The 12,197-nt window shown below is 51.6% G+C and overlaps 1 protein-coding gene across 1 annotated transcript in view; it reads right to left on the bottom strand.

Moving 5' to 3' along the window:
- Positions 1–11,826, bottom strand: part of kcnj16a (potassium inwardly rectifying channel subfamily J member 16a) — a 12,417-nt gene extending 591 nt beyond the window's left edge. Inside the window, exons 1-3 of the mRNA XM_086139791.1 lie at positions 11,712–11,826; positions 7,670–7,764; positions 1–1,819 (exon numbers count right to left, since the gene is read on the bottom strand). The exon at positions 1–1,819 is cut by the window's left edge and continues 591 nt beyond it. Of these exons, the coding sequence (XP_085995917.1) occupies positions 520–1,809 (1,290 nt within the window). The 5' untranslated portion in view covers positions 1,810–1,819; positions 7,670–7,764; positions 11,712–11,826 and the 3' untranslated portion in view covers positions 1–519. The remainder of the gene's footprint in view (positions 1,820–7,669; positions 7,765–11,711) is intronic.
- Positions 11,827–12,197: the final 371 nt, after the last annotated feature.

Here is a 12,197-nt window from a genome sequence, read left to right as displayed (position 1 = left end):
AGGTTAAATGGTAACTGGCTACTGATTGTTTTTTTCCCGAAATGTTCCGCATCAAAGCAAATGTTTCACGTTAGCAAAAGTGTACCAGCATGGCTAACGTGGCCCATGTCGCCCCAACAAGTGAGTAGCTTGTCACCCTTACGGTGGGTTCGGTCGCACTAGCCCCCCCCCCTGCTAAAGCTAAGCTAACCTCCGCCGTTTGAGTAAATCCTGCAGTTAGCTTTTGACACGAGTTTGGACGATGACAGTTGTCACGCTCGGTGGGGATGCTAAAGCTAGGCTAATTGCTGTGTAAAGATTTTTTTTTTTTTCACATTTTTCACTGGAGATGCTCTTTGGAGAAACCCCAGCTGCTCAGGAGCATCTGCTGGAGCTTCTAGGTATCTTCAAGGGTCGAGGCTTTTTTGATTTCCCTGACAACCTTAGCTTAGATTAGCACGCTGTCTCCTGTCCGGGGGGGGGGGGGGGGGGTGAATGGAATGGATGAATGGATGGATGAATGGATGAACGGTGGAACATCTACACCTCCCTGAGCATGACGTCGTCAGGCAACGCCAAAGTATCTCCGTGCCGTTTGTCCTCTGGAGGCGCAGAAGCGGTACTCTCGGTATGCTCGGTACTCTCGGTATGCTCGGTACTCTCGGTATGCTCGGCGCCGCCGTCGCTCACGAGCTCCACGGTGAGAGCCGGTGGCTTCAGGAGCTTCTCCTGATGGTTCTGGTGCCGCGGTGCCGGTGAGGGCCGCGGCGAAGACCTGGGCGAGTGTCTCGGCGACGGGCGGAGACGCCGCTTGTGCTCGTACTCCTCGGCACTGACCTCGGGCACCAGCACCTTGGCGGTGTGGTTGAAGAGGATGTAATCGACGCGGTAGTGGTGGCGGCTGACGCGGATCATCTCCTGGAAGAGATGGCCCCACAGGATCTCGGAGGGGGTGTAGGAGGTCCGGGTCTGGTGCAGCGTCCCCGTGCTGTCGTCGGTGTAGGTGAAGGACACCACCAGCTCGAAGTCCGCCTTGCGCAGCTCCGCCAGGCTCATGTGGTACAGCGGACTCCCGGGCTCCAACCGGTGGCAGATGGTGGTCGGCGTCACCAGGACGATGTCCTTCTGCCGGATGACCAGGTCCTCGTAGGTGACGTCCACCTTCCCGGAGGCGTAGACGGTGGAGCGGACCATCTGGGCGCAGGCCGTCCCCTCCACCAGGTGGTTCCTCCGGAAGTCCCCGACCCTCCAGGAGAGGCACAGGAAGCCGTCGCGGAGGTTGACCACGGCGCAGCTGCTGAAGCCCACCGTCTGCGCCCGCTTCCTGGCCGACGCCATCTTCGCCACCACGATCCCGATGACGATGGTGTCGATAAAGCAGCTGACGACGTCCTGGACGGTCACCACGACGATGGCGAACATGCAGTTCTCCGACATCCCCCTGAAGCCGTAGCCGATGGTGGTCTGGGTCTCCAGCGAGAAGAGAAAAGCGGCGGTGAAGCTGCGGACCTCGTAGACGCACGGGTCGTTGTTGAGGTCCTGGACGTCTCCGTGCGCCAAGGCGATGACCCAGAAGAGGAGCCCGAAGAAGAGCCAGGACAGGATGTAGGACAGGGCGAAGATCAGGAACATCACCCTCCACCGGATCTCCACCAGGGTGGTGAAGATGTCGGTGACGAAGAGCAGCCACTCCTCGGGAACGTGGCGGAACACCACGTTGCAGTTGCCTTCCTTGCGGACGTAGCGGTGCCTCTTGGGCCGAGACCCGTCGCCGCCGCTCGCCGCCGTGATGTCACCGCCCGGCGCCACGGATTGATACATTTTGTACATCTTCCAGGATCTGCAAGACAGGACGCCGCCGTTAGCTCGGATCTTAGCGATGTAGCGCAGTGTTAGCAAGTCACCGTTAGCCGCATTCGTCGTCGTATCTTTTTGGTACCTGGTGTGAGCGTCCTTGGCTGCGCGGATCTCGAGGCATCTTCACGCCGCTTTAGCTAACAGTCGCTTCAAAATGGACACTCGTCAAGTCGTGAAACACGCCGCCGTTTTGTATCGTAGCCCCGCCGTATCGCCCCCGTAATAACGGCGCTTTTGCTCGACAAAGCGTGACTTCTATCAGGCCGGGACTTGCATCGTTAGCTAACCGCTAACTGCGTCGGGACCCGCCCACTTTAGGCGAGTTAGCTCCGCCCCCGTTCTGCCGGCCGGTGCCGGGTTTGCTCCTCGCCGCCGAGCGGGGAAGCATCGTGGTTCTCGCCGGCGAACGTGCGGCGAGCGCCTGGACCGCGGCCGACCGTGGGCTGCGGCGGGCGGGCGGGCGGGCGGGCGGGGCGGCGGTTCAAACCCGGGCCTTCGGGGAACTGAACTCAGAACAGATGTGGGTCAGATCCGGGCCAGAGAGTCATTTTCTGCCGATGATGGGAACCACTTTGCTGAAAATGTATTCGAGCAATTATGGGAGCGTTTTCTTCCCGACTGGAGGAGCCGCCGCCGCCGCCGCCGCCGCCGCCGCCGCCGCCACCGCATTCACAGGGTTTGTGTGTCAGCAGGTGCCTCTCCGCCCGGGCGGGGGGGCTTTTGTGCTCCGCCGTCCCGACTGACCCCGAAAAAAAGCAAAAACAAAAAAAAGAAACCCCGCCGGCCGGGAGGCGACCCGTGCTATCCGGGTCGGGGCCGAAACGGTCTCTGACCCAGATCCCCGACACAAACACAAAGATTTTCTTCTTCTCTGGTTTCAGTGGCGGTGGGGGGAGGGGGGTTGCCATGGTTACATCACCGGCGCAGGGAGCCGGGCGGCCATGTTGCGAGGACGGCTTGCTTTTGTGAAACCGCAAACCGCTCGGTGATGAACGTCCACTTCAGGAGCGACAGGGTGATAGCTTCATGTAGCGATGTAGCGGGCGCCATGTCGTGAGGATCGCCTCTGCTAACTGACTACAAGCTAGCTCTCCGGACTAGCTCTCCGTCTCTGGCTAAGGTCTCGCTCATTCATTCAGCAGCTAAGCTACAACGTCCGGGTTTGGACCGGGCGCCATATTGTGAGGATCGCGTCTGCTAACTGACTTCAAGCTAGCTTTCTGGACGAGCTCTCCGTCTCCAGCTAAGATCTCGCTCATTCATTCAGAAATTCACGGATTATCCACAACCCCGGCTCTCAGCAGCCAGGCGGCCGTGCTAAACCTCTGTAGCAGCTAAGCTACAACCTCCAGGTTTGGACCGGGTGCCATATTGTGAGGATCGCCGCCTCGTCGTCATCGTTGTAGCTAGTTGACAAAGTCCTCCAGTGAATTCCTTCGTACGTTTCTAATGAAGCGCCTCCTCGGGCGCTGGACCTCAACACCTGTCAATCACGCCGTTTTTATTTTTTCTGAAGGCCATGTTGTGAGGCTCGCAGGAATTCACTTTGATGCTCCCGCTCTCTTTCCGAACCAAAAAGAAAAGAGAGGAAGAAGAAGAAATCCCTCCCCGCGGTCGTGTCGGAGGCAGATGTTCACCTCCGCCAGCTCTGCCCGTTTTCCGACCTTTTTTTTTTTTTTTTTTTTCCAGCCGTTCCCGTTGGAGGAAACGATTAGCAGCGGAGTCTTCCACGAACCAAAACACTGGAACGCTGCCGCCTCCTCCCGTAGCATCTGCGCGGCGTGCCGGCGACCAGGAGGACGGCGAGGACCCCCCCCCCCCCCCTCACATGTTGCCTCCATACTTCCTGTCCTTATTTAGCCTCTGTTTTGTTTGGTCTCGTGTCGTCCGTTTCCCGATGGCTCCGGAGGTCTATTTTTAAGATGGACGCCTGGAAACGTTTTCACGGCCCGTGACCCCCCCTCCCCCTCCCCCTCCCCCCCCCGACCCGGCAGGTTCTGGATGGGTTCTCTTTTTCGGGAACCGTGCGTTTGTTTGGTTCCAGCCTCCTTTGTTGACATTAGCCCCCGTATGTCGCCGCACCCAAGCCTCATAAACATGAACGCCTGGAGCTAAAGTTCATGCTAGCAGCTGCGCGCGCTCAGCCGTATTTTAACCTCAGCTAGCCACCGTTGTTTGAAACCAGTGGCGGGAGGTTTGTAAGATGACATTCACGCTAGTAGCTAGCCAAGTGTCATGAAGGCTAGCCTGTGGTTAGCTAGATTAGCATCGTTAGCAACTCTAGTCGTTTTAACTCCCGGGACGAAACGTTGTCCCTAAGTGCTCATGAGCTATACTACGCTATTGAAAACACAAGGCTAATGCTAGCACCAACAGCTAGCGCCGCTCTATGGCGCACCAGGTGGGTCTTTCTGTTTCACCCCAGGCTTTTAGCCGGGATAATTTTCTTTTCGAAGTGTGCTAGCCTGTAATTAGCTGGATTAGCATCTTTAGCAACTCTCGTAGTTTTAACTCCCGGGACGAGACATTGTCCCTAAGTGCACGTGAGCTACGCTATTGAAAACACAAGGCTAATGCTAGCACAAGCAGCTAGCGCCAGCCGGGATGATTTATTTTTCAAAGCATGCTAGCCTGTGGTTAGCTAGATTAGCATCTTTAGCAACTCTCGTCGTTTTAACTCCCGGGGCGACACCTTGTCCCTCAGTTCACGTGAGCTATACTACACTATTGAAAACACAAGGCTAATGCTAGCACTAGCAGCTCGCGCCGCTCCCTGGAGCACCCAGGCGGGTCTTTCTGTTTCACCCCAGGCTTTTAGCCGGGATGATTTATTTTTCGAAGCGTGCTAGCCATCAGCGCGGCGCGAGCTCGGTTGCGATTTGGTCTTCCTGAAAGAACGAGACGTTTGATGGGAAACTGCGAGGGTTCGTGCGGCGTCGGGACGAGACGCCGAAGACCCAGAAACACGAGCCTCCTGTAAACATCCAATAATTTCCATGCGCCCTGGCGCTGGGGTCCGGAGCGGCGGCTGGAGGACCTTGTTGTGTTGCGGGCGGAGTCGTCAGGGAGCCAAGCGACGGAGGCCAGCTGAGTTAGCGGAGGGAAAATCAGTGTGGAAACTGGCAGCCGACGGAAGTTTGTCAGGAAATCAGCTGTTAGCTCGAGGGGAGCGACGGCAGCGTTAGCGAAAAGAAAGGTATTTTTAAAGAATCACCTTGAATATTCGTCTTTTTGGAATAAACCTGAATTATTTAAGATGTTAAAAATTAAAAAGCTAAAATGTCTAAAAAAAAATGAATGAACAATTTGTGAAATATTTAAAAATATTGTTAAAAAAAATTTCCCGACGTTTCATTTTTTTATAAACATTTTTGAAAAAAATACTTCTGGACTTTAGCGAAAATATATCCAGATATTTTCCCCTCAAAACAGTCGAAAATGATTTTAATTGGAAAAAAATAAGAAAAAAAAAACATTTTGAAATTTCAAATAAAGAATTTTTTTCAGATGTATTTTCAAATATATCTGCCATTATTATTTTGCATAAAAAAGAAAGGTAAAAAATGGTCATTGGCAAATCCAAAAATGAGCTGGAATAATAACAACTGTCCACAAAATATAAAAATAAAAATGAAAAACGTAATTTTGGAAATTCCCACTCAAAATAATGGTCAAAATAAACCAGAATTAAAAAAAATTCACAAGAATTTAATCGTATTTTTAAATGTGCCGAGGCTCCGCCCCCTCGGCCGGCGAAGAAGAAGAAGAAGAAGAAACCCAGAAGATGCTGAGAGACAGCAGAAAGTTTCATCTTCTGCAAGCCAGAGGAGAGGAAGAGTCTGTCAATAAGGGTTTTAAGCGAGCTGCCGGCTAGCTGCCGGAAAGCTGCCGGCTAGCTGCCGGCTAGCTGCCGGCTAGCTGCTGGCTAGCGGGATGAGACCGTGATCCTCACAACATGGCCGCCGCCCGGATGTAGGCCGGAACCCAACTCGTTCCGACCAATCGGGGACGATCTTTCGTTAAATTATTCCCGTGCAAAGCAGGTTTCAGCGGGTCGACATCTGCAACGATCCTCACAAGATGGCCGCCGGCTTTTTGTTTTTTTTTTTCCCAGCGATTTTACGTCTTTTTGTCGGTTTCCTCTCAATCTTGGCGTAGCGATCGAGACCTAGCGTCATATAAAAAAGTATTTATTTACATATATTTGGCGTTTTCTGGATCTTGTCAACACTTTACTCTGTTCCGACCAGATACTACAGGAAAATACAGAGTACTTTGTGTACTTGTGTATTGACGTGTTTATAAGACATTAATAACGTGTTTATTACACGTTAATAAGGTGTAATAAGCCGATAGGAGGATTTGGAGGTGGTTTTTTTTTTTTCTGGATTATTATGGTTTGTTATCATTGCAAACCTGCGTTTTTGTCCCTGCTGCTTTTATGGAGCCGATGACCCGAAACAAGCGACAACGTCGGTTTTGTGTACAAAACACACACACACACACACACACGTAGAGCTCAGCCGCCCCGGCGACCGAAAACACATCCCGACCTTTCGGCTCGGAGTTTCCACTGAGCACGGAAAGGAAACAAAAAAGACAAACACCGACTTCCTCGGCCGAGAAACTTTATATTTCTGAGGTTTTCGCTTTTTTTTTTTTTTTTTTTTTGCTTCTGCAGCACCAATTTTTCGTAAGCGTCTTCAACTCTGAGTGTGTGTGTGTGTGTGTGTGTGTGTGTGTGGGAATCACAGGATGAACTCTGGCCGCTTTCCTGCGCCGCTGCAGGCTCTTACAACTCCATTACACGCTCACTTACTGCAAATGACCGCGTGCCACCGCTCCGTGGCTCAGCGGGTCAGAACCGAGTGCACGGCTGGTTGATGCCCCCCCACCCCCACCCCGATACCCCCCTCCACCCCCTGATACCCCCCCCCCTCCAGCTTCCACCTCCCGTGACCTTCAAAAGCAGTGGATTGAAAGGAAAAGCTCCACTTTGACTCTCTGCGATGGTGCGTTCAAGTGTCGGCTCAGAGTGTGGGAATTTTCAGCGTTGACGCCGCAAAGGGGGAGCGGATCGGCGGATGTTAAGTTTTCCGTTTCCTGTTTATTATCTCCGTTCTGTTTTTTTTGCTGCAATATTTTCCCCGATTTTCTGCGTCTGGTTACGGATTTGGTGAGCGGTGCGTTCAAGTGCCGGCTCGGCGGGTGGGATTTTACGGTTTTCTCAAACGACGGCGAAAAGGAGAGGAATCCGGATTGTTCTATTCACTGCGAGTCGCTTTACATGCGGGAATTAGAAGGAAAAAAATATATCCGGACGGGTCAGACGACGCGTTCAGGTGTCGCTCCAATGATCCGTTTGTTTTGTTCATTTTTTACAAAGTTTCCCTTAAAATAGAATTTGCGTAGAATCCAGATTACATCGTCCGGATGAAATAATCCAGCGGTTTTATTTCATCTCAAAACTAGATTTTGTAGAGTTTTTTTTTCTCGCCTCAATTCGACCTGAAGGTCAATCAAGTTTTTTGGGAATATTTAAAACACGAACTAAGAGTTCCGTTCCACTTAAATTAAAAAAGAAATACTTAAATTTCAGAGGAAAACGTTTCCCCTTCAAACAAAACGGGAACATTTCTCGCCGTCTCCACGTCCTTATTTTAAAAACTTCTGACCTTCACCGTCGTCCCTGCGCTCGGGTCGCCCGTCAATCATCCAGACACGGATTATTTCGGCGCTGCGTTGTCACGGCGACACAAGCAGAGGTTCTTCCCCCCCCCCCCCGGGGAGTTGGTACGACCCGGGAGTTGGTTCGACCCGAAGGGTTCCTTACCTGGGCGGCCGCCGGGCTCCGTCCTGCTGCTCGGCGCTCCACGCCAGCACTGACCAGGACGCCGCACACACAGATCACCTGAGATCCACGCCTCCCTGAAGGCATCACACACACACACACACACACACACACACACACACACAGATACATATACACACAAGAGTATTGTGAGTTGGTACAGGCAACACAATGCTCCTAACAAACACACAGACACATGGGGTGTGTGTGTGTGTGTGTGTGTGTGTGTGTGTGTGTGTGTGTGTGTGTGTGTGTGTGTGTGTGTGTGTGAGAGAGAGAGAGAGAGAGAAAGGGTTTTTTACCTGGGCGACACACACACACACACACACACACACACACACACACACACACACACAATGGACTGTGCGTATGTATGTGTGTGTGTGTCTGTGAGACACAAAGGAACACGGCTTATACCTGGTTAACACACTCACACACACACCGCCCATTGTCTGTGTGTGTGTGTGTGTGTGTGTGTGTGTGTGTGTGTGTGTGCGTGTGAAAGGAACATGGTTTATATGTGGTTAACACATATGCTTTTGTGTGTGCGCAAGAAAGTTTCTACCTGGAAAACACACTCACACACACACACTCACACACACACACACACACACACACCTCTTTATCAACTAAGAAATAAATCATCAATAAATAATTAAATGAATAATAAAAATATATTTTAAAAATGAATACAGAAAAATCGAACTGCCATGAAATATAAAATGAAAAATAAAATTGTTTTGTTCTTTGGGAAAGTTGATCATTAGATCTGATCATTTAGATGATGATGACAAACACACACACACACACACACACACACACACACACACACACACACACACACACACACACACGCACCCCGCATCCTCGAGTTTCAGCCTCGGGCCCCTTGTTGTTATGGTAACAACCTCCGGCAGCAAGTCTGGGACGACGTCACCCCCCCTTCCCGTGTGTGTGTGTGTGTGTGTGTGTGTGTGTGTGTGTGTGTGTGTGTGTGTGTGTGTGTGTGTGTGTGTTTCTAAGCTCTTCAAATGTTTGAACCGGTTGTTACTTGTAATTAGTAATTCAATAGTTCTTGGAGAATAATTACTCTTCCTTCCATTGTTCTCACATCTTCTCTTAGGAGAACCAATGAAGTGATGACCTCGCTCAGGTTGGTTCCTCCAGAAGGTCAGAAGGTTCCTCACTCGCTTCCTCCTCTAGGCTCCTTCTCCTTCTCTTCTTCCTCCTCTCGGCTCCTCTGGTCGGTTCCTCCAGGTGGTTCCTCCTTTAGGTTCAGGTCTTTCTCTTGGTTCCCTCACTGGGTTTGGTCTTTTCCTGGAGTCGCTCCCCTCTTTGGGTTCCTCTGGTCGGTTCCTTCTGTAGATCCTCAGGTCCCTCAGTCGGTTCCTTCTGTCGGTTCCTTTAACGGGTTCCTTTGGTTCCTTCCTTCTCCTGGTTCCTTCCCCTGGATTGGTTCCTCAGCGTCACCTTCAGTCGTTTCCTCAGTTGGTTCCTTTGACTTGTACCTTCAGCAGTCGGTTCCTTCTTTAGGTTCCTCCTGTAGGTTCCTCTGTTCCTCTGGCTACCTGACGCTCACACTATGTTCTCATCAGTCAAAAGTGTGTGTGTGTGTGTGTGTGAGGTTAACAGGGGTCTCCGCAGAAAGTGGACCTGAAACAAATCACCTCGTTTCCAGGAAAAAAAGGCGTAATTTGTTCCCAATAAAAAGGATCCACAAAACCCCCGGCGGCAGAACGTTGTGCGGGTCAGAAGATCAGACGCTCCGCCGGGGAGCCAAAGAACCCAGTTAACGGTTCTGGAAGGTTCCAGGGTGTGAAGCGCGGGCGAGCGGAGCGCCCGCCAAAACCACGCCGGAACATTCGCGCACGTTGCATCCCAGGGGTCGCCCGAGGTCAGCGCCGCCGCCGCCGCCGCCGCCGCCGCTAGCCCACGGGTTGATTGACAATCAAGTCAACAAATGACGCGACCGTTTGGCGAGAATCCCTAGAATGTTCTAGCGATGCCTTCGGCCGGACGCGGGTTTGAGTTTAAACCATGACGGGGATAATTAGCCGAAACGGACGCGTGAAAAAGTTTGCATGTGATGGCGTCCTAACGAGCATGAAATCATGCTTTAGCATTAGCAAGGCGATTCATTTGTTCTCATAAATGTAATAGATATATATTTTATATTATTAGTCGTACATATGTCATGTGAAAATAAGCAAGAAATGAAATGAAAATGAGCAAGAAATTACATCGATGTTAGCATAAAGGGCTAATAATCAGCAGGAAATCACATGCTAGTTAGCTTGGCTCTGGGGCAGTTCACATTCCCTTGTTGCCAAAGTGATGCTATTTGGCCATAGCGGGTATTAGCGGGTACTCAAAAGTACCCGTTAGCAACTGTCTAGTAGATGCTAGCTACTGGCTAACACCTGTATTTGTTGCTCCCAATTTTTTCCTAATTGTGTATTTTATCAGAGCTGGTCTTGAACCACCAACCCTCGAACCATTAGCTTGTGTGTTGTTTTAAGCTAACAGCTAAAAGTCACTGTATAAGTTGAACCACCTTTTATTAGCGACAACATACAGATGTTATTGACAAAGTGGCTAATACCACTAGCTCCGCCCCCATGATAACCATTAGCCCATGTGCAGTTTAAGCTAACGTCTCGTTGCGGGCTAACAGCGGTATTTGTTGCTCCAAATTTTTCCCCGTTGTGTATTTTATGAATGAATTCCAGAGATTGTAAGCAGCTCCTGAACCGCCGACCTTTCTTACGATTAGCCCGTGCGCAGTTCAAGCCGGAGTCGAGTTGATGAAGTTTGACGACCTTTTATTTCAGTTAGTATACAGATCGTATCGGGAAATGATCAGCCGTGAACCCCGCTGGCCTCCTGCCACCCCCGCCGCGATAGCCGTGTGCGTCTGAAGCTAACGGCTAACGGTCGGGCTGCCGCCCTCGAATGAACCCGCCGGCGTTTGACGAGCCGGATTATATAACGTTCCGTCCAAAGCTCCTGTTATGACTTGAACGGATCAACAGACCCATAAAAACCTGGAATTCTTCAGGTTTTGATTTTCGGGGTTTTGATCGGCGCTTTAACGGTTCGGGATTTGGGTTTTATGGGACTTTGGACCCATAAAATCAAGGTGTCTGAAATTTACCAACAAACACCTTCCGCCATGTTTGCTGGCGTTTACACAGCCGGCGTAAACAGCCTCTTAGTTACCTCAATAAAAGCAGAGCGGCGGCGGCGGCGGCGGCGGGTTCTCGGTAGACCCCGACGGCGTTCTGGTGCTTCTCGGTTCCGACCCAGTCCCAGGAAGTGGAGAAAAATAGACTTTTTGATGAGCGCATGAATGTACGAGTGAGTTTCCTTCACCGTTATCCGATTTCATCGGATTCTTCTGAGAAAAACAAACAACCTAAAACGGGGTTTTTGACTCTGTTGGCGCCGTTAGCGTGTTGCTAACATGCTAATTAGCACAGAAACAGCAAAGGAACCGTCGGTTGGTTGTCGTCCCTGTGTTGTCCGAGATACAAGGAACCCCTCGAGTGGAACGTCTGGGTTCTAAAGTCGCCTGTAGAACGTAGCATCATGCTAACAATGGACTTCCTAAACATGGTATTGTTCATGCTAGCTGAGGGTTTGAATTAAAAGAGTCAGGGGGAGTTTTGGTGGGGGGTCGGGGGGTCAGGGGTCGGGGGTCAGTAGACCAGGGTTCCCCGGTTCCATTCCCGGGACGTGGAACCCGTTCGGTTCCGCGTCGGATCACCCTCTGCTAGCTACGTCAACCGAGGAGAACGCGGTTAGCGGCTTCAGGTTCCGTCTTTAAACCCGACCAAGCGTCACGGCTGAGCAGAGGCAAAGTCCACACACACACACACACACACACACACACACACACATGCATACACACACACACTGTTCAAGGCTCCTAAAACAAGAAACCTTGTTTTTTGGTGACCTTCAAATTTCTAGCTGGACTACAAACATGGCGGCAGCGGTGCCGATCGTCCTTTCGGACACCTACTTGTCTCGACGGCGGTTTTGTCCCAGGGGGCGGGGCTTAGGAGGACACGCCGGAGGATGTTCCTGGAGTCTTCCCTGGAGGTGTAGAAGGTTCCCGGTGGGTCATCACGCTCAGACGTTCCTCCCCGGAGAAGCTGCAGAACTCGACATCGGACCTTTAGCTCCGGCGGGGAATGAGTGACCGGGCCGGGGGGGCAAAGTCCGGCCTGACCTCCCTCCGCCCGCCCTCACTTCCTGTTTCTCCAGGATGGCAGCTTCCGCTCAGCCGAAGGTGCGGAGGTGGACTTCCGGTCCTGGACTTGACAGTCTGGGATCTGAAGATCCAGGGGGGACATCTTGCACCAACTTCCATGAACTTGGATCAACATCTACTGACTTCCATCGTCCTGCAGGACCATCTTGGAGCATACCGGTGCTTTTGGAAGGTCAATCATCTGATCTGATGGATGTTGGTGGACCTCCAGGTGCCTCCTGGTGGCCTGCAGAG

This window comes from Fistularia commersonii, chromosome 32, assembly GCF_037954325.1.
Source record: "Fistularia commersonii isolate RoL2024-O1a breed Wild chromosome 32, RoL_Fcom_v1.0, whole genome shotgun sequence".
In the NCBI taxonomy this organism is placed as follows: domain Eukaryota; kingdom Metazoa; phylum Chordata; class Actinopteri; order Syngnathiformes; family Fistulariidae; genus Fistularia; species Fistularia commersonii.
The sequence above is the reverse complement of the archived record's forward strand: the minus strand, read 5'-3'. Positions and strand labels throughout refer to the sequence as shown.